The sequence below is a fragment of the Salmo salar genome, chromosome ssa14 (assembly GCF_905237065.1).
Source record: "Salmo salar chromosome ssa14, Ssal_v3.1, whole genome shotgun sequence".
In the NCBI taxonomy this organism is placed as follows: domain Eukaryota; kingdom Metazoa; phylum Chordata; class Actinopteri; order Salmoniformes; family Salmonidae; genus Salmo; species Salmo salar.
In genome coordinates, this window is record NC_059455.1 from 27,772,279 (window position 1) to 27,800,114 (window position 27,836).

The 27,836-nt window shown below is 45.7% G+C and overlaps 1 protein-coding gene across 8 annotated transcripts in view; it reads right to left on the reverse strand.

Annotated features, from left to right (window-relative positions):
* LOC106569178 (zinc finger protein 521) overlaps positions 1-27,836 on the reverse strand; it is a 170,110-nt gene that overhangs the window by 85,392 nt on the left and 56,882 nt on the right. For 3 of the 8 annotated variants that reach the window (XM_014140255.2, XM_014140253.2, XM_045694156.1), the window contains 2 exons: positions 545-4,098; positions 75-159 (listed from right to left, as the gene is read on the reverse strand). In XM_014140255.2, coding sequence (XP_013995730.1) covers positions 75-159; positions 545-4,098 — 3,639 coding nt within the window. Of the gene's footprint in view, positions 1-65; positions 160-544; positions 4,099-27,836 lie in introns of all 8 variants that reach the window. The other 5 variants (XM_014140251.2, XM_014140249.2, XM_014140256.2 and 2 more) reach the window with 3 other exon arrangements.

A 27,836-nucleotide genomic window follows, 5' to 3' on the forward strand; every position in this document is an offset into this window, starting at 1 on the left:
ACTACACTAGACAGTACCTCAAAACAAGTGACCATAAACATGGAGAGAAATATGAAATGAGTCACCTCTCCTACCTAGCATGTGATTGGCCACGTGGACCTGGATGTCCCATTCGCTGTAGAAGACCATCTGACACTTGATGCACTGGTAGGTCTTCTTCTGAGCAAGAGACCAGGAGGAAAAGACAACACAAGGACACAGGGTTTTATACTATGTCAATGTCACATTCTTACTGAGCACTCTGAGTAGTTCTGAGCAGTTCTTTGGCTACAAATCTGAAACTAATGTGTATACTCTGTGATTAATTAACAAGCTCACTGGACAACCAAAAAACTCTGATACTTTTCTAATTTGGTCATTTTATAAGATACGTTTTATCATATAGGGGCAGTTTCCTTGACACAGATGAAGCCTAGTCCAGGAATAAAAAGCATGGTCAATAAAGAATCTCCATTAAATTAGCTTTTTAGTGTAGGACTAGGTTGAATCTCTCTCAGGGAAACCGGCACCTTTTGTTTATTTACATTGTATTAAAGTCCCTTACCTCCTCAGTCTGTGAGGGACTTGCCCTGGGCATGGGGGAGATCTGTGGGGTCCTGAGCTGCCCGCTGTTGCTGTCCCCTCCCTGCTCCCTGTGCACCGTCTGGGCGTGGTTCTGCAGCTCCGCCTCTGACTCAAACTTCACATTGCAGCTGGTACATCGAGTCTTGGCGGCACTTGAGATAGAGGAGGAGGACGATGACGATGAATGGGCCAGCTTGCCTTTCCCCTCCCCGGGGCTGAGACTCTCCATATGAGCGGTCCATGCTGCTGCAGGCATGGCTGGGGTCGTGGCTCCTCCCCCTCCCTGCTGCTGCCTGCCTCCGTTCATTACCTTGGGGCTGGAGCTCTTTGAGCCAGCGGCGCTGACACACGCGGCACACAGCCCGTACGGCAGCCCGTTGATGTCTAGCTTCACCAGGTCAGATTTGGACCGGAACTCCTTCAGGCACGAGGCACACTTGAAGAGCTTCTGGTTGACCTGGTGGTGTTGTTGGTGATGATGGTGGTTGTGGGAAGCCAGATTGGTGGTGCGGCCGATGGGGTGGTTGGTGGACATTGTGCCAGTCTTCTGCATATGGAAGGTACCGTGAATCTTGAGCTCCAGGGTGGAGGTGACGGTCTGCATGCACACCACACAGCGGAAGCCCGTCAGGGAGTTCCTCAGGTCTGGGTGCATCTGGCAGTGCTCCATGAAGTCCTCTTCACTCTGCAGGGGCATCTTGCAGATTCGGCAGCTGCCTGTGTCTAGGCTCTTGCTGTGGGTGACCTTGTGCTCGGTCAGTGTGAGCAGCGAGGGGAAACGCTCTCCGCAGATGGGACACATGTAGTGCTTGACGGGGCCCAGGTGGGTTTGCATGTGTTCCCTCAGACCTGCCTCTGAGAAGAAGGTGCGTTGGCAAACGTTACACTTGTGGGTGCCCTTGATCATGTCTGACTTCCTCTTCGCCATGGCGCTCTCGCCCGGGCGGATGTTGTGGTCTCGGAGTTGGTGGTTGGTGAGGAGGGAGTCCATTGTGTACGATGCCCCGCAGATGTCGCACCCAAACAAGGGGTCAGCGGTGTCCACTTCCTCCTCACTCCCATCATGGTTGTTTGGGGACTCCAACACGCCCCCTGATCCTGCCACCCCTACACCATGGCTGTTGGTCAACAGACCCTGTAGCTCTGCGTCGTCCTTGGCCGCCGGGTGGTGGTCCACACCTCCGGTGGTGGATCCATTGGCGCCACAGTTCTGGGCCTTTCCCTCGAACACACAGTGCTTCTCCCTCAGGTGCTTCTCCAGAAGTACGATGGCTTGGAAGGCTTTGCTGCAGAAGCGGCAGTTATACTTCTTGCTATGGGTGGTGATGTGGCACTGCAGCTCCACCTCCGTGCCGAAGGACTCCCCGCAGAAGATGCAGCGGTGGGCCCGCCCCTGGTTCTCCAGGTGGCTGTGCTTGACATGCAGCTGCAGGTCAGCCTCGTGCCTGAAGTCCCAGTTACATGAGGTACAGCGGTACACCTTTTTCTCGTTGCTGTGCTTGACGGCCAGGTGGAGCTGAGTGGACACCTTGGAGTCAAACACTTCCTGGCAGAGGGTGCAGCGGAAGAACACGAACGTGTGCATTTCCAGCAGGTGTTTCTGCAGGTCGTCCACTGAGGTGAACTGCTTGTCGCAGCTCTCGCAGATGTAGTAGGTAGAGGTGATGGTGAAGTGGACCGTCACATGCTTCAGCAGGGACTCCTGGTTGGGGAAGTCCTTGCTGCACTGGGGGCAGGTGAGCTGGGGCTGTATCCCGTCCAGGTGAGTTTTCAGGTGGGTTTGGAACAGGTCCAGGCTGGTGTACTTGGCCCCACACTGGTTGCAGATGAACTCGCTAATGCCACGATTGCCACGAGAGGAGGAACCATGAAGGAAAGATTGATCAATCGATATGGGTGAGGAAGGGCTGAGGGTCCGCAGAGACTTCTTCCCATTGTTGATGTAGTTCAGTGCCAGCGGAATGTTCTTGTGGTTTTCTTTGATGTGCTTGTTCAGCTTCAGAACGCTGTTGAAGATTGGCGAGTTGGTGCAGTAGGAGCAGGAGTACACCTCCACGACGGGCTCCTTGGGGGTCACTACCAGGGGGGAGTCGAAACGCAGGCTGCCCGCCTCGCAGTGGGTCTGACGGACGTGCTCCTCCAGCGTGGCTTCGGTCAAGAACCCCATAAAGCACTGGGGACAGAAGAAGGCATTGCTCTCCTTGGCCACGGGGCTGGGGAAGCTGTGGGAGCAGCGGATGTGTTCTTGAAGAGCGTTGAGGTTGCTCAGCACCTCAGTGCAGAAGTTACACTGGAGCAAGGCATCGGGCAGGTTGACCACCAGGCCGGCATGGTCCTCGGCGTTGTGCACCTGCTTTAGGTGCTCACTCAGGTTGAACAGGGAGGGCAGCAACTCCAGGCAGAACTGACAGGTGTGTGCCTGCTCAGGTTTGTCAAGGTGCATGGTCCGCAGGTGTATCTGAAGTACGGCCAGGCTATTGAACACCTGCTTGTTGCAGTAGATGCAGCTGTAGGAGATCTTGGGCTGCTTGGAGGAGCGCCCCCCGACGTCATGTGAGGTGTGCTGGGCAGCCCTCTTCCTCCTACCCCGGGTCTTGGGCACAGGCGGGGCGGCCTCCACCATGGTGGAGCTGTCGACGGAGAGGTTGGAGTCCGGGGTGGTGCTGGAGACAGAGGTGTAGCCCACAGTGAGCAGGGAAGGGCTGTTGCTGTGGTTACTGGACTCAGGGAGTTGGTGGATGTCCATGTGGGCATAGAGGTCCTCCACGGAGAGGAAGTGCTCGGAGCAGACGGCGCAGCAGTGACCTTTGCGGTCATGGCTGTGGGCCTGGTCAATGTGGGTCAGCAGGACGCCCTCATCGCTGAAGGGCTCGTGGCAGTAGATGCACTGCAGGGCACCACCCAGGCCCCCATCCTCTGACGGAGAGCACTCAGGGTGGCACTCAGCGATGTGCCTCTGCAACTCCTCAGGGACGTCAAAGCCCTCCTCACAGCGGCTGCACTTCCTTGTCTCCTTCAGCTTCCATTCCTCCTTGGAGAATCCACTGCCTGACCCCCTGCTGCTGCTGTCTTTGCCACGCTCGTGGACCTGCATGTGTCCGTGGAGGGAGCTGGAGGAGAGGAAGCCCCGGCGGCACACAGGGCACTTGTGGGGCTTGTTGGCGGCATGGGTCTTCATATGGATCTTGAGGTGGTCGCTGCGTGAGAAGGCCGAGTCGCATTCGCCACAATGATATTTCTTGTCGCCGGTGTGCAGCTTGACATGCCGGTCGCGGCTGCGCTTGTGCTTGAACAGGCGGCTGCAGAAGGTGCAACTGAAGGGGAGCTTGTCACCGTGGCTCTGCTCGTGGCGCTTGAGGAAGCTCAGACGGCTGAAGGACTTGTCGCAGAACTGGCACGGGTACGGTAGGCCGGGCCCCCCTTCATCCTCACCAAAATCATAGTCTTCGCAGTGGCCGGGGGAAGTCTGGTCTTTACTGGATGGAGATGATGCAGGCCAAGAACAGGATGGGTCATCATCGAGATCAACACCGTCTGTACATAGATACAGAGAGTGGAGGGGGGAGAGAGGGAGAGAGAGGTAAGAGAAAGTGGGGAACAAGAGGGAGAGGGAGAGAGAGGTGTTTTGTCAGATTGCATTAGGAACTCATTTGTCTCAGCTCTGTTAAATAGTAAAGGTTGGCTGCTGTGGCATTAGTCATTATGGTAATTGCAAGGTAGCTAAGTATGAGTTTACATTCCTTTGTTACTTTGACATTTTTTCTGTTGTTACTGCATTATGCTTGCCTCTCACAGGAAACAATGCCTCATCTTAGGAGTTATCTAAAATTGTACATTTCAACCTGCTATTTAAAGTATAATCTCAGGTAAGGAAAGAAAAATTCAAACGCTTTTACCACAATTAACCTTGTATGTGGCCATGTAATGGCTTAGCCCACTGTGACTCACAATGCAAAATCTCTGACATTTAAACCCCAACACAATTCAATGGGGAGCTTCAAGATGTAAGCCCCACATGAGGTAAATTAGGACATGTTTATTATTCTTTAGCAATTACCTGAATAGCTTCTATGAAATAATAGGCTTTAAAATGACCTTATGTCAAGGGAGACAAGAAAACAAAAGTCAAAAGGGAGATTTGAAACAAAGACAGAAATTGAAACACACTGTGCATAAATATGCAAAAACAACACTCTCGTCTCGACCGCAAAATGAACAACTTTTTATGAGAAACGCGGTTTGTTCTGACCATTAATCTGTTCTAGATATTAGATTATAGAATATTGGCTGAGCAGAGTGAGCGCTGGCTAAACCGAGCCATAAGGCAGCAGGTGCTGGATAGATAAGGTGTGCCAGGGGGCACTGTGAAGGGTTAAGGTGAGGTCAGAGAGAGAGTGATGGGGGGAGCGTGGGGGAGGATAAATACCTCACCCAAGGACAAGCAGGTGCAGTGAATGACCTGGGGACATCGGAACAATTGCCAATGTGCCCTCGCTTTTATCGTTATGACAGTCGGTTATTCGTTGACATTCCAATGGTGCGTAACACAGCACACAGTGTGATATAAACACCAGTTTCCAGGATGTTCAAAAGGTGACGAACCACTTCTTCCCTCCGCCCAATTCTAAGTGCTGTGAACATCTTTACGTGAATAAAACCACGCAATCTCACCCCTTCAGAAAAAAAGACCAAGTCAAAAGGCCAAAACTTGCATTGGAACGGGAAAAACAAGAGGAAACGGCACAGATTTATTTTACTTATTTATTTATGGGACGGCTGAAGGAAAAGCATAAAGCCTCCATCATTCCAGCATCCAACCTTCCCCTTCACCACGTTATCTTTCAGCTGACACATACTGTAAGTCTCTCTCTCCCTCTCCCTCTCCCTCTCTCTCATTCTGTTGTTTTTGCTGGGGAGAGAGATCTGCCTTTCGTCAGGATAACATACCATCACTGAGCACTTACAGCCGTCATCAGGGCCTATCTTCAGGAAACAGATGGGGTCGGAGGTTATTCCCCTGTCCCCCCACTGCCCCCCACAGCCCACTTTACACAAGCTCTCACTCAAGGAGCAGGCAGAAAACCAAAGCATCTACTGACTTTCTTTATCCAGTTCATCCATGTTGTTTTATTCTGCTTTGAGGGAGGATGGGTGAGTCAGTGGAATGCCCTCCCCCACAGAGTGGGAGGATCTGCGCATGCGCACACACACACACACACACACACACACACACACACACACACACACACACACACACACACACACACACACACACACACACACACACACACACACACACACACACACACACACACACACTCTCTCTCTCTCTCTCTCCCAGGGTTGGAGTAGACAGCGAGCAGAGAGGAATGACCCTAACCAATGCCTTATAGTCAAGCATGTTAGCTAGGAGACGAGACCAAAACAAACAAACACATATAACAAGATATATACAAGGCAAAATCTAATTCCGCCTGTCTTAAATGATGATGGCATCGCCGGCAGACATTGCAATGCTGTCAAGGCTGCCTCCTCCCTTCTTTGTTGACTGATTTATATTATTTATATCATGTCTTTGCATCTGAATTTATATCATATCTGCAGCTGAAAAATGAGCTCCTACAAATATTGAAATTTACATGGTTTTTAGAGTGAAGTACATCGGAAAAAAGCAAAAGAAAACTGCAAGACTGAATAGGAGAAAAAACAAGCAACAAACAAAGAAGATAGCCTTTTGAAAAATAACTATTTTTCATAAAATTGTAGTTATCTTAGCTAGCTGAATTGTTTAGCAGTTGCTAAGCAGTTGCTAGGGACTCTTTTGGAAGAAGCTAGCTAGCTAACGAAGAACAACAAAGAATATCTAGTTAACAGAAGAAAAGAAAGAGAAAATCAGGACAGAAGAAAAAGGATATCAAAGTGAAACAGTTCTCTAAAGACACAGGAGACAATAATACAAGAAACAACACTTCTGTAGCTTGTCAACTATGTGTCTGTCTATCCCTGTTCTCTCCTCTCTGCACAGGCCATACAAACGCTTCACACCGCGTGGCCGCTGCCACTCCAACCTGGTGGTCCCAGCGCGCACGACCCACGTGGAGTTCCAGGTCTCCGGCAGCCTCTGGAACTGCCGGTCTGCAGCCAACAAGGCTGAGTTCATCTCAGCCTATGCTACCCTCCAGTCCCTAGACTTCCTGGCGCTGACGGAAACATGGATTACCACAGATAACACTGCTACTCCTACTGCTCTCTCTTCGTCTGCCCACGTGTTCTCGCATACCCCTAGAGCATCGAGCCAGCACTGGAATCCTCATCTCTCCCAAGTGGACATTCTCTCTTTCTCCCCTGACCCATCTGTCTATCTCCTCATTTGAATTCCATGCTGTCACAGTTACCAGCCCTTTCAAGCTTAACATCCTTATCATTTATCGCCCTCCAGGTTCCCTTGGAGAGTTCATCAATGAGCTTGACGCCTTGATAAGTTCCTTTCCTGAGGATGGCTCACCTCTCACAGTTCTGGGTGACTTTAACCTCCCCACGTCTACCTTTGACTCATTCCTCTCTGCCTCCTTCTTTCCACTCCTCTCCTCTTTTGACCTCACCCTCTCACCTTCCCCCCTACTCACAAGGCAGGCAATACGCTTGACCTCATCTTTACTAGATGCTGTTCTTCCACTAATCTCATTGCAACTCCCCTCCAAATCTCCGACCACTACCTTGTATCCTTTTCCCTCTTGCTCTCATCCAACACTTCTCACTCTGCCCCTACTCGGATGGTATTGCGCCGTCCCAACCTTCGCTCTCTCTCTCCCGCTACTCTCTCCTCTTCCATCCTATCATCTCTTCCCTCTGCTCAAACCTTCTCCAACCTATCTCCTGATTCTGCCTCCTCAACCCTCCTCTCCTCCCTTTCTGCATCCTTTGATTTTCTCTGTCCCCTATCCTCCAGGCCGGCTCGGTCCTCCCCTCCTGCTCCGTGGCTCGACGACTCACTACGAGCTCACAGAACAGGGCTCCGGGCAGCCGAGCGGAAATGGAGGAAAACTCGCCTCCCTGCGGACCTGGCATCCTTTCACTCACTCCTCTCTACATTCTCCTCTTCTGTCTCTGCTGCTAAAGCCACTTTCTACCACTCTAAATTCCAAGCATCTGCCTCTAACCCTAGGAAGCTCTTTGCTACCTTCTCCTCCCTCCTGAATCCTCCTCCCCCTCCCCCCTCCTCCCTCTCTGCGGATGACTTCGTCAACCATTTTGAAAAGAAGGTTGACGATATCCGATCCTCGTTTGCTAAGTCAAACGACACCGCTGGTCCTGCTCACACTGCCCTACCCTGTGCTTTGACCTCTTTCTCCCCTCTCTCTCCAGATGAAATCTCGCGTCTTGTGACGGCCGGCCGCCCAACAACCTGCCTACTTGACCCTATCCCCTCCTCTCTTCTCCAGACCATTTCCGGAGACCTTCTCCCCTTCCTCACCTCGCTCATCAACTCATCCTTGACCGCTGGCTACGTCCCTTCCGTCTTCAAGAGAGCGAGAGTTGCACCCCTTCTGAAAAAACCTACACTCGATCCCTCCGATGTCAACAACTACAGACCAGTATCCCTTCTTTCTTTTCTCTCCAAAACTCTTGAACGTGCCGTCCTTGGCCAGCTCTCCTGCTATCTCTCTCAGAATGACCTTCTTGATCCTAATCAGTCAGGTTTCAAGACTGGGCATTCAACTGAGACTGCTCTTCTCTGTGTCACGGAGGCTCTCCGCACTGCTAAAGCTAACTCTCTCTCCTCTGCTCTCATACTTCTAGACCTATCTGCTGCCTTTGATACTGTGAACCATCAGATCCTCCTCTCCACCCTCTCCGAGTTGGGCATCTCCGGCGCGGCCCACGCTTGGATTGCGTCCTACCTGACAGGTCGCTCCTACCAGGTGGCGTGGCGAGAATCTGTCTCCGCACCATGCGCTCTCACCACTGGTGTCCCCCAGGGCTCTGTTCTAGGCCCTCTCCTATTCTCGCTATACACCAAGTCACTTGGCTCTGTCATATCCTCACATGGTCTCTCCTATCATTGCTATGCAGACGACACACAATTAATCTTCTCCTTTCCCCCTTCTGATAACCAGGCGGCGAATCGCATCTCTGCATGTCTGTCAGACATATCAGTGTGGATGACGGATCACCAGCTCAAGCTGAACCTCGGCAAGACGGAGCTGCTCTTCCTCCCGGGGAAGGACTGCCCGTTCCATGATCTCGCCATCACGGTTGACAACTCCCTTGTGTCCTCCTCCCAGAGTGCTAAGAACCTTGGCGTGATCCTGGACAACACCCTGTCGTTCTCCACTAACATCAAGGCGGTGACCCGATCCTGTAGGTTCATGCTCTACAACATTCGCAGAGTACGACCCTGCCTCACACAGGAAGCGGCGCAGGTCCTAATCCAGGCACTTGTCATCTCCCGTCTGGATTACTGCAACTCGCTGTTGGCTGGGCTCCCTGCCTGTGCCATTAAACCCCTACAACTCATCCAGAACGCCGCAGCCCGTCTGGTGTTCAACCTTCCCAAGTTCTCTCACGTCACCCCGCTCCTCCGCTCTCTCCACTGGCTTCCAGTTGAAGCTCGCATCCGCTACAAGACCATGGTGATTGCCTACGGAGCTGTGAAGGGAACGGCACCTCCATACCTTCAGGCTCTGATCAGGCCCTACACCCAAACAAGGGCACTGCGTTCATCCACCACTGGCCTGCTGGCCCCCCTACCTCTGAGGAAGCACAGTTCCCGCTCAGCCCAGTCAAAACTGTTCGCTGCTCTGGCACCCCAATGGTGGAACAAGCTCCCTCACGACGCCAGGACAGCGGAGTCAATCACCACCTTCCGGAGACACCTGAAACCCCACCTCTTTAAGGAATACCTAGGATAGGATAAAGTAATCCTTCTAACCCCCCCCCCCCACCTTAAAATATTTAGATGCACTATTGTAAAGTGGTTGTTCCACTGGATATCATAAGGTGAATGCACCATTTTGTAAGTCGCTCTGGGTAAGAGCGTCTGCTAAATGACTTAAATGTAAATGTAAATGTAATGTCTTTATTACATTGAGCTGCATACATTAGTTAACATACAAACCCAAGAGTGGGGAGTGGGAGTCATGAGTAAGGTACACATGTGGGCCATCATTTGAGTTGAACTGTCAGATGCTTAATTGACTTAACATGCTCCATGGTGCCACATTGTTGATTAACACAAGTGAATTGATGATGTATGTATGTAGACCTTATAGCTGTGCTGACATTGGACCTGTGAGTACAGTATTCCGGGAACTTGACTGTTTGTTAATCATACCTGTGTGACCTAATGTCTTCTGAATGATATCTATGCTGCTTTCTCTGAACTGTTGCTATTCCCATTAATAACACTTGACATTGTTTTGAAAGGATGTCGGTGTACCATTCAAAAGACGCACTGATATGGCTTTTGGCAAACAGGTGGTTGCTGACCCCTCGTAGCTAGTACTACTGAGAAAACTTGTGTTCACTATACAACATATTTTATATGTTTTGCTGCCCCTATCATCACCAAGGCATATTTTATATGTTTTGCTGCCCCTATCATCACCTAGGCATATTTTATATGTTTTGCTGCCCCTATCATCACCAAGGCATATTTTATATGTTTTGCTGCCCCTATCATCGCCAAGGCATATTTTATATGTTTTGCTGCCCCTATCATCGCCAAAGCATATTTTATATGTTTTGCTGCCCCTATCATCGCCAAGGCATATTTTATATGTTTTGCTGCTCCTATCATCGCCAAAGCATATTTTATATGTTTTGCTGCCCCTATCATCGCCAAGGCATATTTTATATGTTTTGCTGCCACTATCATCACCAAGGCATATTTTATATGTTTTGCTGCCCCTATCATCGCCAAGGCATATTTTATATGTTTTGCTGCCCCTATCATCGCCAAGGCATATTTTATATGTTTTGCTGCCCCTATCATCGCCAAGGCATATTTTATATGTTTTGCTGCCCCTATCATCGCCAAGGCATATTTTATATGTTTTGCTGCCCCTATCATCGCCAAGGCATATTTTATATGTTTTGCTGCCCCTATCATCGCCAAGGCATATTTTATATGTTTTTCATATATCACCATGGTGGTAGCACTTGAGGACAAGAGCTCAGGTAACCCACACACACACACAACCCCCTCCCCAACACACACCCACACACACCGCCAAGACAAGTGTGTGAACAACGGCAGATGGAAAGTACCGTTCAACCCCAGGAGACCTAAGAGGAAAAGAGAGAGAGAGAGAGAGAGAGAGAGAGAGAGAGGCTCTGTTTTTTCCCTACTTCACCCAGACAAGAAATGCCCAGGCCTCATCAGCCTGAGTAAATAAAAGCGAGGCGAGCAGGCCTATACTTCCCCGTCCGTCCGTCTCTGGGGCCTGTGCACGCCAGAGCGCTCTGCGCCGCTGCCAAAGGGTATTCTGAGGCCTGAAAAAGTACACCCTGGAGCTGAAGGGATGTCTTTGTTGGCCTGCCAAGGCCTTCCTGAGCATCCTCCAGCCAACAGCCTGTCACATCCTGGGAGGAAGACCTCCATCTTAGGTCCCTCTCCCTTGCTCCTCTCTCTCTCTCTCTGGGCTCTGGAGTCTTTAATCTCTCTCTCTTTATGGTCTCTCTCTGGGTTCTTTCCCCTCTCTCTCTCAAAATGCACTCCTGCCAGACCAGAAAGAAATGTGCTCTCCCCCCCTCTCTCTCTCGCTCGCTCTCTCTCTCTCTGGGCACTTTCCTCTCTCACTTTCTCTCTGGGCTCTCTCTCTTACTCTGGACTCTCTTTCTCTCTCCACCTCTCTCTCTCTCTCTCTCTTTCCTTTAAATGTCTGCTACATAGAACAAAACAACTTGGTTGCGGGGCTGATACAGGGGACAGCTGGAAACTCATTTGACATCTGTTAAGTAAGAGTGTGCTCGTTCTCTAGCTAAGACTTGTGCATTACAAATATAGTTTTTTAGCTAAATTTAAATATGTTATCTTTCTTGGTTTGTTCTGAGTTGGAGGTCCACAGGGAATGGTGGCACTTAAAAACAAAATATTGTTTGGCTCTGTTGACTACTTATTACAAAAGAATCTTGGCATATCAGCTTTCACTTAAATGTATAACTACTATAACTTGTAACCTTTATCGAGGCTTCAGTGAAACACTCAACCCTGATGAAATTGTAGTACAACGTTGCCATCTAATGCACATTCAAATGTCATAAATCAACACTGCAGAGCTCTCCCTGTCCTCTGCCGTGCCCTGATTGTATTACTGCTGAGGATATCTGGAAATGTGCATGTACACCCTAGCCCATCTACTGTTGCTAGCCCCAATTCTGCTCTGATATCTGCTTCACTGCTTTCTGCTCTCGTAAAAGCCTGTTTTTTTTTGCACGTTAACGCTAAAATGGATCAATTGAAAGTGTGGGTTCACAGCTCCAATCCAGATGTGTCATTACTGAGACGTGGTTAAGAAAGAGTGTTTTGAACACTGATGTTAACCTTTCTGGTTATAATTTTTTTTTGGCAAGACACATCTTCCAAAGGTGGTGGAGTGGCAATCTTTACCAAGGAACACCTTCAGCGCTAGGTTGTCTCTGCCAAGTCTGTTCCCAAACAATTTGATTAGCTGGTTTTAAGCATTAAACTTTCAAATAGCTCTTTGCCACTCTGTCATTACTCATCCATAAATGTATATTCTTATTCCATTCCTTTACTTAGATTTGTGTGTATTAGGTAGTTGTTGTGGAATTGTTAGATTACATGTTAGATATTGCTGCCCTGTTGGAACTAGAAGCACAAGCATTTCGCTACACTCGCAATAACATATGATAACCATGTGTATTTGATTTGATTTGATTTGTTGACTGTTGCTGGATGATATCATCCATCATCAGCAGCGGCCTGTACTCTACCTGCCCTAAGCTCTCTCCTGGGCCCGTACACTAAGTCTGAATTTGTCCTAAACTGGGACATGCTTAAAGCACCTGATCAAGTCCTAAAGCAATGGGACTCCCTAAATCTTTCTCAGATTATAATCCAACAAGGTATGACTCCAAACACACAGAAAAGGCTCCTCTCCTTGATGTTATCCTCACATATAATCCTGATAGGGATCAGTCTGGTGTTTTCTGTAATGACCTTAGTGATCACTGTTTCACAGCCTGTGTTCGTAATGGTTGCCCAGTGAAACGACCTGTCCTGATTTGTCATAGACGCTTGCTAAAAAACTTTAATGAGCAAGCCTTCCTTCATGACTTGGCCTCTGTAAATTGGTATAGAATCAGCTTGATCCCCTCTGTCGAAGATGCTTGGACCTGCTTTTTTGATATTTTCAGTAGTATTGTTAACAAACACGGCCCCATAAAGAAAATGAGAATTAAAAACAGGTTCAGCCCCTGTTTCAACCGTGATCTGTCAGAGTTACTCCATCTCAAGAATTCAATTTGGTGAAAGGCTCGGCACACACATACTCAGGCATACTGGCTCTCGTTCAGGCAAATGAGAAATAAGTGCACTCAGGCTATCCGGAAGGCCAAAGTTAGTTCATTTAAGGAGCAGTTCTCTCTCTGTGGGTCTAACCCCAAGAAGTTCTGGAAAACGGTTAAAGACCTGGAGAATAAACCCTCCTCCTCACAGCTGCCCATGTCCCTTAATGTTGATGATGTGGTTGTTACTGACAAGGAGCACATGGCTGAGCTCTTTAATCACCACTTCATTAAGTCAGGATTCCTATATGACTCAGCCATGCCTCCTTGCCCATCCAACATTTCCTCGTCTCCCACCCTTTCCAATGCGACTAGCCCCGATGCTCCTCACTCTTTTTCCCGTGCCCCACTACAAAGTTTCTCCCTGCATGCGGTCACTGAGGTGCTAAAGGAGCTCCTTAAACTTGACCCCAAAAAAAACTGCTGGGTCAGATGGTTTAACCTTTCTAGGGTAGGGGGCAGTATTTTCACGGCCGGATGAAAAACATACCCAAATTAAAGGGCCTACTACTCAGGACCAGGAACTAGAATATGCATATTATTAGTAGATTTGGATAGAAAACACTCTGAAGTTTCTAAAACTGTTTGAATGATGTCTGTGAGTATAACAGAACTCATATGGCAGGCAAAAACCTGAGAAAAATCTAACCAGGAAGTGAGAATTCTGGTGCTTGTAGTCCTTTCAAGTCATTGCCTATCAAACACACAGTGACTTTGGGTTCATTAAAACCCTAAGGCTTCCACTAGATGTTAACAGTCTTTAGAAAGTTGTTTGAGGTGTCTATGATGAACAGAGAGCGAACAAGAAGGTGGGGAAGTTGGTGACCCAGGGAAGGACATCAGTTCATTGGTGCGCATTTATGTGAGAGGGAGCTGTGTTCCAAAACGTTTTTCAAAACAATGGAATCATCCGGTTGGAATATTATTGAAGTTCTAAGTGATAAAGGCCCTAAAGATTGATGCTATACAACGTTTGACATGTTTGAATGAACGTAAATATAACTTTTTTTACTTTTCGTCGTGACATTTTCCGCTCGCTTCCTACACTTGGAGTAGGTTACTGAACGCGCTAACAATTTGGACATAAATTATGGACTTTATCGAACAAAGCAACATTTATTGTGGACCTGGGATTCCTGGAAGTGCCTTCTGATGAAGATCATCAAAGGTAAGTGAATATTTCTAATGCTATTTATGATTTTAGATGACTCCAAAATGGCGGGTATCTGTATTGCCTAGTGTATTTTTCTGAGCGCAGTACTCAGATTATTGCAAAGTGTGCTTTCCTCATGAAGCTTTTTTGAAATCTGTCACAGCGTTAGGATAAAGGAGATGTTCATCTATAATTCTTTGAATAACAGTTTAATATTTTATCAATGTTTATGGTGACTATTTTTGTAAATTGTTGTGCTGATTCACCGGCAGTATTGGAGGCAAAATATCTTCTGAACATCACGCGCCAATGTAAAATGGGGTTTATGGATATAAATATGAACTTTATCGAACAAAAAATGCATGTATTGTGTAACATGATGTCCTAGGAGTGTCATCTGATAAAGATCGTCAAAGGTTAGTGCATCATTTTAGCTGGTTTTCTGGTTTTTGTGACACCTGTCCTTGCTAGGAAAATGGCTGTGTGCTTTTTCTTGTGTTGGAACTGTCCTAACATAATCTAACTTTATGTTTTCGTCATAAAGCCTTTTTGAAATCGGACAATGTGGTTACATTAAGGAGACGTGTACCTTTAAAATGGTGTAAAATAGTCCTTTGTTTGAGAACTTTGAATTATGACATTTGTGGTTTTGAATTTGGCGCTCTGATTTTTCACTGGCTGTTGAATAGTGTGAACCGTGGGTGCTAGCGTCCCACCTGCCCAAGAGAGGTTAACCTCTCCCACCTACGTAACAGCCACTGCCAGCCTGTGGCGCGATTTTCAAAACCTTAAAAATCCTATTACTTCAATTTCTCAAACATATGACTATTTTACAGCCATTTAAAGACAAGACTCTCGTTAATCTAACCACACTGTCCGATTTCAAAAAGGCTTTACAACGAAAGCAAAACATTAGATTATGTCAGCAGAGTACCAAACCAGAAATAATCAGACACCCATTTTTCAAGCCAGCATATAATGTCACCAAAACCCAGAAGACAGCTAAATGCAGCACTCACCTTTGATGATCTTCATCAGATGACAACCCTAGGACATTATGTTATACAATACATGCATGTTTTGTTCAATCAAGTTCATATTTATATCAAAAACCAGCTTTTTACATTAGCATGTGACGTTCAGAACTAGCATACCCCCGCAAACTTCCGGGGAATTCGCTAACATTTTACTAAATTACTCACGATAAACGTTCACAAAAAGCATAACAATTATTTTAAGAATTATAGATACAGACCTCCTCTATGCACTCGATATGTCCGATTTTAAAATAGCTTTTTGGTGAAAGCACATTTTGCAATATTCTAAGTACATAGCCCAGGCATCACGGGCTCGCTATTTAGACACCCGGCAAGTTTAGCACTCACCATAATCATATTTACTATTATAAAAGTTTGATTACCTTTTGTTGTCTTCATCAGAATGCACACCCAGGACTGCTACTTCAATAACAAATGTTGGTTTGGTCCAAAATAATCCATCGTTATATCCGAATAGCGGCGTTTTGTTCGTATGCGTTCCAGACACTATCCGAAATAGTAAAGAAGTGTCGCGCGCATGGCGCAATTCGTGACAATAAAATTCTAAATATTCCATTACCGTACTTCGAAGCATGTCAACCGCTGTTTAAAATCAATTTTTACGACATTTTTCTCGTAGAAAAGCGATAATATTCCGACAGGGAATCTCCTTTTCGGCAAACAGAGGAAAAAATCCCAAAGGCGGGGCGGTCGGGGTCACGCGCATAAGCCCAGTGTCCCTTGATCGGCCACTTGAGAAAGGCGATAATGTGTTTCAGCCTGGGGCTGGAATGACGACATTCTGTTTTTTCCCGGGCTCTGAGCGCCTATGGACGACGTGGGAAGTGTCACGTTAGAGCAGAGATCCTTAGTAAATGATAGAGATGGAAAAGAAGTTCAAGAAATGGTCAGACAGGCCACTTCCTGTAAAGGAATCTCTCAGGTTTTGACCTGCCATTTGAGTTCTGTTATACTCACAGACACCATTCAAACAGTTTTAGAAAATTTAGGGTGTTTTCTATCCATATGTAATAAGTATATGCATATTCTAGTTACTGGGTAGGAGTGGTAACCAGATTAAATCGGGTATGTTTTTTATCCAGCCGTGTCAATACTGCCCCTTAGCCCTAACAGGTTAACTTGTTGGGGATAGGGGGCAGTATTTTCACGGCCGGATAAAAAAACGTACCCGATTTAAACTGGTTACTACTCTTACCCAGAAACGAGAATATGCATATAATTAGTATATTTGGATAGATAACACTCTGAAGTTTCTAAAACTGTTTGAATGGTGTCTGTGAGTATAACAGAACTCATATGGCAGTCAAAACCCTGAGACAAATCCTAACAGGAAGTGGAAATCTGATTTGTGGAATCACTTTCAACCCTTTGCCTATGAAACACACCGTGAGTTAGGATTCATTTAGCACTTCCTACGGCTTCCACTAGATGTCAACAGTGTTTACAAAGTGGTTTGAGTCTTCTCCGGTAAAAACTGACCTAACGAGAGGCCTGGAAAGTTTGTCATAGGGAGGGCCATTACTACTATGATGCACGTGCGTACTCGTGGGTACTCTCTCGTTCCGAAATGTTTAGTAAGACAATGCAATCGTCCGCCTTGAATATTATTGAAGTTCTGATTGAAAAAGGCACTAAAGATTTATGTTATACAACGTTTGACATGTTTGAACGAAAGTAAATTTAAAAAAATGCACATTCGTGACGACAAGTCCCGCGCACTTCGTACATTTTGAGTAGCCTTCAGAACACGCTAACAAGAAGGAGCTATTGGGACATAAATTATAAACTTTATCGAACAAAACTACATTTGTTGTGGACCTGGGATTCCTGGAAGTGCCTTCTGATGAAGATAATCAAAGGTAAGTGAATATTTACAATAGTATATTTGATTTTAAATGACTCCAAGATGGCGCTAACCTGTATCGCCTAGCCTATTTTTCTGAGCATAGCACCTCGTTTATTGCAAAGTGTGATTTCCCAGTAAAGTTCCTTTTAAATCTGGCAATGCGGTTGCATTCACGAGATGTTAATCTATAATTCTTTGAATGACAATATTATATTTTACCAATGTTTTCGAATAGTAATTTTGTAAATTGTAGCGCTGCTTCACCAGAAGCATTTGAGGGAAAATATTTTCTGAACGTCACGCGCCGATGTAAAATGCTGTTTTTATATATAAATATGAACTTTATCGAAAAACAATGCATGTATTGTGTAACATGATGTCCTAGGAGTGTCATCTGATGAAGATTGTCAAAGGTTAGTGCTGCATTTAGCTGTGTTTTGGGTATTTGTGATGCATGCTAGTTGCTTTGAAAATGGCAGTGTGATTATTTTTGGCAGGGTACTCTCCTAACATAATCTAATGTTTTGCTTTTGCTGTAAAGCCTTTTTGAAATCGGACAACGTGGTTCGATTCAGGAGAAGTGTATCTATAAAATGGTGTAAAATAGTCATATGTTTGAGAAATTGAAGTTATAGCATTTATGAGGTATTTGTATTATGCACGACGCGATTCCACTGGCTGTTGACTAGGGTGGGACGCAAACGTCCCACGTTGCCCAGACAGGTTAATAATCAACTGACTGGCTTTCTTTATGTCTATAGTATTCTCTCTGGTATGCAATCTGGTTTCTGCTTAGGTTATAGATATGTCACTGCAACCTTAACCTCTCTAGGGTATCGTCCCACCTAGTCAACAGCCAGTGGAATCGAGTGGCGCGATATTCAAATACCTTAAAAATGCTATTACTTCAATTTCTCAAACATATCACTATTTTACACCATTTTAAAGACAAGACGCTCCTTTATCTAACCACATTGTCCGATTTCAAAAAGGCTTTACAACGAAAGCAAAACATTACATTATGTCAGGAGAGTACCCAGCCAGAAATAATCAGATACCCATTTTTCAAGCTAGCATATAATGTCACAAAAACCAAAACACAGCTAAATGCAGCACTAACCTTTGATGATCTTCATCAGATGACACTCCTAGGACATTATGTTATACAATACATGCATGTTTTGTTCAATCAAGTTCATATTTATATCAAAAACCAGCTTTTTACATTAGCATGCGACGTTCAGAACTAGCAAACATACCGAAAACTTCCGGTGAATTTACTAAATTACTCACGATAAACGTTCACAAAAAACATAACAATTATTTTAAGAATTATAGATACAGAACTCCTTTATGCAATCGCGGTGTCAGATTTTAAAATAGCTTTTCGGCAAAAGCACATTTTGCAATATTCTGAGTAGATAGCTCGCCATCATGGGCTAGCTAATTTGACACCCACCAAGTTTGGCGTTCACTAAACTCAGAATTACTATAAGAAAAATTGGATTACCTTTGCTGTTCTTCGTCAGAATGCACTCCCAGGACTTCTACTTCATCCACAAATGTTGTTTTGGTTCAAAATAATCCACAGTTATGGTCAAATATCCTCTGTTTTGTTCTTGCGTTCAAGACACTACCATGTCGTGACAAAAAATTTCAAAATATTCCATTACCGTACTTCGAAGCATGTCAAACGCTGTTTAAAATCAATTTTTATGCGATTTTTCTCGTAAAATAGCGATAATATTCCGACCGGGAGACGTCTTTTTCGTTCAAAGACTGAAAATGTAAAATGGACTCTTCACGTGCACGCGCGCAACAGTCTCATTGTTCTCAGATCGACCACTATCCAAATGCGCTACTGTTTTTCAGCCAGGGGCTGCAAAGTCATCATTCAACGTTCTGGCGCCTTCTGAGAGCCTATGGGAGCCTTAGAAAGTGTCACGTTACAGCAGAGATCCTCTGTTTTCGATAAAGAGGGTATAGAAGGCCAAGAAATGGTCAGAGAGGGCACTTCCTGTACAGAATCTTCTCAGGTTTTGGCCTGCCATATGAGTTCTGTTATACTCACAGACACCATTCAAACAGTTTTAGAAACTTTAGGGTGTTTTCTATCCAAATCAAACAATTATATGCATATTCTAGTTTCTGGGCAGTAGTAATAACCAGATTAAATCGGGTACGTTTTTTATCCGGATATGAAAATACTGCCCCCTAGAGAGGGTCCTAAATTATGTCACCATTGCCCTTGATTCTAAGCAATGTTGTGCTGCTATTTTTATTGACTTGGACAAAGCTTTTGATACAGTAGACCATTCCATTATTGTGGGCCGGCTAAAGAGTATTGGTGTCTCTGAGGGGACTTTGGCATGGTTTGCTAACTACCTCTTTCAAAGACTGCAGTGTATAAAGTCAGAACATCTGCTGTCTCAGCCACTGCCTGTCACCAAGGGAGTACCCCAAGGCTCGATCTTAGGCCCCACACTCTTCTCAATTTACATCAACAACATAGCTCAGGCAGTAGGAAGCTCTCTCATCCATTTATATGCAGATGATACAGTCTTATTCTCAGCTGGCCCCTCCCCGGATTTTGTGTTAAACGCTCTATAACAAAGCTTTTTTTAGTGTCCAACAAGCTTTCTCTGCCCTTAACCTTGTTCTGAACACCTCCTGTGGTTTGGTAAGAAGAATGCCCCTCTCCCCACAGGTGTGATTACTACCTCTGAGGGTTTAGAACTTGAGGTAGTCACCTCATACAAGTACTTGGGTGTATGGCTAGACGGTACACTGTCCTTTTCTCAGCACATATCAAAGCTGCAGGCTAAAGTTAAATCTAGACTTGGTTTCCTCTATCGTAATCGCTCCTCTTTCACCCCAGCTGCCAAACCCTGATTCAGATGACCATCATGACCATGCTAGATTATGGAGATGTAATTTATAGATTGGCAAGTAAGGGTGCTCTCGAGCGGCTAGATGTTCTTTACTATTCGGCAATCAGATTTGCCACCAATGCTCCTTATAGGACACATAACTTCACTCTATACTCCTCTGTAAACTGGTCATCTCTGTATACCCGTCGCAAGACCCACTGGTTGATGCTTATTTATAAAACCCTCTTAGGCCTCACTCCCCCCTATCTGAGATACCTACTGCAGCCCTCATCCTCCACATACAACACCCATTCTGCCAGTCACATTCTTGTAAAGGACCCCAAAGCACACACATCCCTGGGTCGCTCCTCTTTCAGTTCGCTCCAGCTAGCGACTGGAACAAGCTGCAAGAAACACTCAAACAGGACAGTTTTATCTCAATCTCTTCAGTCAAAGACTCAATCATGGACACTCTTACTGACAGTTGTGGCTGCTTCACGTGATGTATTGTTGTGTCTACCTTATTATCCTTTGTGCTGCTGTCTGTGCCCAATAATGTTTGTACCCTGTTTTGTGACGCTACCATGTTGTGCTGCAGCCATGTTATGTTGCTACCATGTTGTTGTCATGTTGTGTTGCTACCATGCTATGTTGTCATGTGTTTTTATTTATTATTATAATATTTATTTATTTTAATTAGGGTGGATCAGCTTAATATTGCGGAAAGAATGTTGCTTCCATCAATGTAATTGTCTGCGTCATTTCCAATCCCCCATATATTTTTGGGGTAAATATATATATCCATATACATACACGCATGCATACATATACACATATATACATACACATACCTATATAGACATACATACTTTTTTTAGAATATACCTTTATTATTCCCCGCAAACCCTACCACCCTTCCCCCAATTGGAGTAAACTAATAAACAATAACACCTAGGCTTCTACCTTCAGTTTATACATCTTATACACATTTTACAGACACAATCTATTTTACAATAGTTATATTTTGTTTGTTTTTTGTCCTTCCTCTATTAGTTGTCATGTGTTGCTGCCATGCTATGTTGTTGTCTTAGGTCTCTCTTTATGTAGTGTTGTGGTATCTCTTGTCGTGATGTGTGTTTTGTCCTATATTTTTTATTTATTTTTCATTTTTAATCCCAGCTCCCGTCCCCGCAGTAGACCTTTTGCCTTTTGATTGGCCGTCATTGTAAATAAGAATTTGTTCTTAACTGACTTACCTAGTAAAATAAAGGTAAAATAAAAAAATATATAACAATAATCACAACCTAACAAAACTACCCACCACAAACACAGTCACTGACAAACAAACACGCGCGTGCGGGCGCACACACACACATGCACATACACAATCACCCTGAGCTTCCAAGCCAGTCTACACTCTCTCTGTGTCCCACCTCTCTTCCATGTTCATTTTTAGCTCTCTCTCACTGAGTAAATATGGCTGTTCAAATAAGCCCTTCAGCCAGGGACCTGCTGCCATTACTGCTCCTGCACACACACAGACACTGCTCTTAACGGCCCGTAAGCTGACATGCGCTTCACTTCAAGCATTTAGTGCAAAAATATAGCTACAGTACAGTATCTGTTAGTTGAAATTGGTTTGTTTCTGTGTCTCCATTCTTCCTCATGTCTTCACTATAAAACATGTTGAGAAATGAGCAGGAATGCAGCGAAGTCACAGGTGTGGTCATTATGGTTTAGGTGAGTGAGAATATGAATACGTTCTAGCATCTCATACTCTATACTTCTATAGTGCAGGACTGTGCAGTGCAGTGCAGTACAGTGCAGTACAATGTAACTCCACCTCTCTCTGCCCTGTCATCAGAACTAGGACAATTTGACAGAAGAGGTGAAAGCATGTTTCCCCTCCCAGCTTGCGTAGCATGATAAATTAGACCAGACAAGCCTCTGTGTCAGTCTATGGCCTCTACCCCTAAATCACCGCTATGGACATCAACTTTAACGACTGACGACAAGCTGCTAGTGATTGTTTTTTTATCCAGTCATAACGCACAGACAGCATTAAGCTTTTAAGGGCCATGCTTAGGGAATGACTCACTGTTGGCACCTGTGACTTCCTGTCTGGGTTCCTGGGAGCAGTTCAAGGAGTCTTATCTCTGCCTGACAGAACTAAACAGGGGTGGCTAGAGCACCTCGTCTCTTATTCCAGAGACAGACGACTTTTATCCAAATCCACTACCTTATCTTATCAGACGAAGGCTTTAGGAGATCTTCTGTCAATTCTACCGCTAGACTTTTGTCAAACACCTGTTCCATATTCTCAGTGTTGGGGAGTAATGAACTACATTTAGTTCAACTAGTAATTTAATTACATTTGGTAGTAGCTTGGTGGTAGTTGAACTAAATTCACATCTCGGTAGTGTTTTCAGTAGTTAATTACTGTTTTACCATGTCATGGTGTAGCTAACTTTTGAAACTACACACTAGCGTTTTTTTGCTAAAATAAGATAAAATATGGGTGAAGTAGGCAGGAATGTCCTTTCTTTTTCGGCATGAGACCTGCCTAATTCTCACTTGACACACATTTTGTATGCCTAATTCTCACTAATGATGTTTAATTTAAATTTGGCTAAATTACACATTCTGTTGACATCTGACTCCAGAGTAATCTGTTCTTGCAATTTGTATTCTATGACATTTCAGATTCAGATAGGATCATTTTAAGTAATTCGCATGAAGTGAACTACTTTTTCAAAGTAACTTCAGTGAAGTAAACTATATTTTTTATTAAGGGTACCATTAGTGTGCTTAACTTCTTCCACTGTGAAGTAATTGGAAGCTTCCCCAACACTGCATATTCTTATGATAGAGAGAACCGTCAATGCACCTTTCCCAAATCATTATTATTTTTTTAATATCATACCAGAAATCTTTATAGGGATTTTCCTAGGAACTGTATCAGTGTGCACGTACATGAGTGAGGGTGCGTGAGTGTATGTGTGCGTGGTCATGCACTGGTGTGTGTGTGGTCGTGCATGTGTGCTTGTGTGTGAGTGCACAAGCTTGCGTGTCTGTGTGTTTCGCACAGCAAGGATTGGCGATTCATTGAATAAACAAAGAAGTGCCAAAGCGTCTGATATAACGCTATGACCCTACTTCATATTCACAGAGAAGAAGAACAAGGCATCCTTTATGGGTCCTGGTAAAAGTAGTCTGACAATCCCCTCGAGACTGTTAATGTGTCATTGTTGATGTGTCATCTCAAAGCACATTCTGAAGCTCATATCAAACATGATATCATGTTTGAACAACACAATATCATCTTCAGTGCTTTATGTGACACAACCACTTAAGATCTAACAAGCAGAGGCTAGAAAGCTGCGAGAGGCTTCAGCTTAGCTAGCTAAAGAGACTCCCGTTTCCCTCACATGAAAAAAGAGGTTTCAATGGTTTCAATTTACAGGCTAATTCCAGTTCTCCTCAGATGACTGGATCATTGAGCCGACTCAGGACCCCACACAGAGCTATTGGAGCGAGCCCAGCCCCAAGGCTTTACATACAGTGCCACTGCTACACTGCGACAGCCCTGGTTAAAAAGAAATCACATCCAGTCAAAATGGAGTGCTGAACATTCCCAGCAGCACTCAAAGAGAAGTGCCAGGTAGCCAGACATGGCTTATTGCACCAGTCTCACAAATACTACCACAACACACACACACACACACACACACACACACACACACACACACACACACACACACACACACACACACACACACACACACACAGGTAGAACTAGAATATTGAGTGTCCTCTCTTGCCCATTGGAGATGGATTTAATGCCAAGCCTTGCATGCCCTTGCCTTCCCACCATCTCTTTCTTTAGTTCTCCATCTCTCTCTCTCTCCCCCTCTTTCTCCTCCCTCTCTCTCTCCCTCTTTCCCTATCTTGCGCTCTCTCTCCCACTCTCTCTTAGCAAACACAATATGTTTTTTAAACATCAGTGAGAAATGTCAGGCCCTGCTTTCCCCCTGCCAAAGAACAATCAAATCTGACATGCTACAGGAAGAGAGGGAAGAGGGGACTACAGCAACACTACTAAAGGAGGAAAAAAGAGGGGCAGGAAGGAGGGAGGGATGGGTGCATTACTGGAGGACAGAGAGAGAGAGAGGGAGAGAGAGAGGGGTCGAGAATGATAGAAGGATGCGCTTCCCAGGGTTTCAGCGGCACCTTAGCAACGTGTCGCTTCCTGTAACGTCATGCTCACAATGACACGCCTTGTCACAACACAACACACACACCAAAATGGCAGTCAAGGGGAGGCTTTTACACAGGGCCTGACACTAGAAGCTGGAACATTAAACTGCTGCCTAGCTGTCTCAGTGGCCTGGGGTCCATTATACCGGCCTTCACGGCTCTGTCTGCCCCAACCACGGGGAAGCAGAAAACTGTCAACTACTTTGTCCACATTACCCATGTCCCCCAGCACAGAGAGTAGCACTTGGTCACTGTCCCAGAAATCACAGTGCCCCAGTGGCGTCCCAGGAAACATAGACAAATGGAGGGCCAGCGGAGGGAAAGTAGGGCGGCCAGTCATCTTTTACGAGCTGGGGCCTTTTTCTTTCCATGAGGACATGGAAGGGGAGAGTGAGACAGAGCGAGGAGAGGAGGAGAGGGATTCCATTACTTATCATGGGTCTTGATCCCACTGTTCTGACGTCTTGAAGACAGACGTGATGTGTGAGAGCAGAAACCACTGAACATGTTTTTCTATCATAAAAGAATGTGACAGAACATGGTAAAGGGACATGAGAGCAAGATGCATATGATGTGTCTCTTATAGCCCCATGTACAATATCATCATGAAGATTAACCTGAGTGTTCTCCTGAAGCCAATGATGAAACCATGCCAGAGAAGACACAGTGTGGCCACCAAGAATGCTGAGATCTGGTCATTTTCCTCACCTCAGCTATTCACTGTTACAAGATCAGCCCCGCCATAAAGCATTGTTAACTAACTTAACAGTATATGAGTGTGATTGTGGGTGTTGTTCAACTCAAGCCTGCTGATGGAAGCTAGAGGAAGAACAGATAGTTGACCATGGCAGGTACTGCAGGAGAGGAGAGAACACACTAACAGGAAGGAGGCTCTGCCCCGCCCCAGGCCTTGGCTGGACCACCAGCCCCCGTGGGCCTCCCAGGGGGATGCAGGGGGGAGGAGGGGTGACAATCTGTCCCCCAGCACGGCCCATCACTCCTGCCTCACTGCACTGGCTCTGAGGGAGTGAGGGGGGAGTGCTGGGTTGGATCTGGGTACTACAGGGGGCAGTGTGTACTGGCCCCTTTCCCTCACCAATGCGGAAGGCTAGGTAGGCAGGAAGGCAGGTAGCATGTAGGCAGGCAGGCTGGAGACCCTGTGGACAACTAGCCAGCTGGAGAACCACAGCATTCCGCTGCGTTCTACCATCCTCTTACACCTGGTTTCACCTTCTTCCACACATCACAGAGGGGGAATTTACATGGACAGTAGTATTTTATTTTCCCTGTTAATTTACTCACAGAGAACGTGATTTATGTGATAAAACTTTTTTAAATAAATATATACAGCCATGGAAATATGCTGTTACTCAATGGTTTGCTGCTTCATTAAAATCGGGTTGGCTCAGCAACTTCCTAGAGGTGCTATCTATTACTTATGAACCAAGTGCTGGACTCAAAGTGCAAAATAAATCATATGTTCATATGCATACTGTCATGGTGACCCACTCAGCCTAATTATACAATTTGAAGAATTAGACACCCTAATGAAAAAAAATGAATCTATGGAAAATGTGTGGATGTTTACTTCTTGAACCACTTGAGTAATCTACCGCTCAGCAGCGGAGGTCAGTGAACCTTTCAACCTCCTACCACTGAGAACACGGCTGATGTTTAGACAATCGTCTGTTTCAAAGACCTCCGGTGTCTCAGGGCACTGAGCTAGCTACAGTACTGAGACAGATCAAGCATGGAACCGAGGAGAGGCTAACAACAGACAGCTAGACAGATGCTAGGTAGCCTACTAGTCTTAGAATGCACGCACCAGAACACCATGAACCTTGACCTCTAACCCCTGACCCTGCCTTCCCCTGATTAATCCACTCTGGCTCTCCGTTTGATATCTCGTCAATGCCATGTGGTCTTGTCAGCAGTAGAACAACTTCAGACAGTCCAGGAGGGAGTGGAAAACATGCACCACTGAGGAGAAAGAGGGGTTGGAGGGATAGAGGGAGGGAGGGAGGAAAACAAGCAAACCAAGCTAACAGCCCATGTATTTTTATGCATCCCTGTCTTAAATGTCAAGATTTCCTAAAACTCAGATCACTGGAGCACTGACACTTCCTCAAGGTTCAACAGAAACCACATTCATTAATAATTAGATGAGAGGACAGGCAGAGAGAGAGGGAGTGAGAGCGAGATAGAGAGATCCAGGTAAACTCCAACCCCTTCCCTAGCTGATATAATGTTTTTAGATGTGTTATTTTTGTATTTTCTTTTTTTTCAGTTTCTTTGGCATCTGTGCCAGGATCCATCTGAGTAGCTGGTTTCTGAGCGAAGGCTGCAGACGTCGCCGTCCTCCTCTCCTCCTCCTCCTCCCTCTTCTCCTTAATCATGGCTCTAATACCCTCCAGATGAATAAACATCTTCATCCCTGCTCCTCCAAAGCCAGCAGGCGCCTCTCCCCTCCCAATCCAAGGAAGAGAGAGAAGGAAGGAGCGAAGGAGAAAATGACAGATGGATGGGTGGATCAATGGGAGAAACTAAATCAACACCAAAAAGTAACAAAGCCGCCACGAACACAATGGCAAGATTTTCCTGCTTCTTCTCCCCTCGCTAACTCATCAGATCTATCTCCCCCCTGACACAATTATCACAGTCCCCCTAATTATATTTTTTTACTGATCGCTAATGGTGGGTCGGCTCAGTTTTTATGTTTGTGTTCCTAAAGCGGATTTCTGGGCTATCGTTAAACCTGGTCGGTAGTCTCAGACTGTCCACATTACAACAGAGAGGCAGGAAGCGAGGAAGGTCTCCAGAGGATGGGCCAGGCTCCTGACCAACACTTCCCTCTCTCTCTGTCTCTCTCCCCGCTCCCCAACCGAGGAACCGTGCCAGGAGTCCCATGCAATGTGTACAGTATGGAGTCGTCAAATGGGTTGGCTTTGTGGCTTTGTTTTCCCTCCTATTGTTTTCTTTCTGCTGGTATTCAGGCGACTCATCGCATCACAATGACAACGTGCTCGAAGAACGTTGTTGTGTATTTTACGGACAGATCACTGTGGAAGATTACAACGCCTCCTTCTCCTCTAACTCCTCACACTCATGTGTCGAACAGGGTGTGTGAGTGTGTGTTAGGCCTGAATCACATCAGACAAATGACTACAGGGCATTTTATTTATTCATCCATCACTACGCATTGATTTATTCCTGTTTATCTATTCATCAGCTGGACGAAAACAGTTATCTTGACCTGGTGTAGCCTATGCTGAAAAGTTTACATGACTACCTGCGTAGTTGGTGGACACTTTTCTTTTGTAAAATTCCAGGGTCTCTGGGTCTGAATCATCAGCATTACAGCCAAACAACTGTGGTCCTCTATCCTTACCCATGATGCCCCTCTTCTGGGTCCCTCTCTCCCTCACAGATTCTTATTTACTTAACATAAGCTCTCTCCCAACTCCACCACCTGCGAGACAATATTTTGTCTGTTCTCCAGAGAGGAACTCAGTTTGACTGCCAAACAACGCCCCCGGATGAATTATCGTCATCACCCA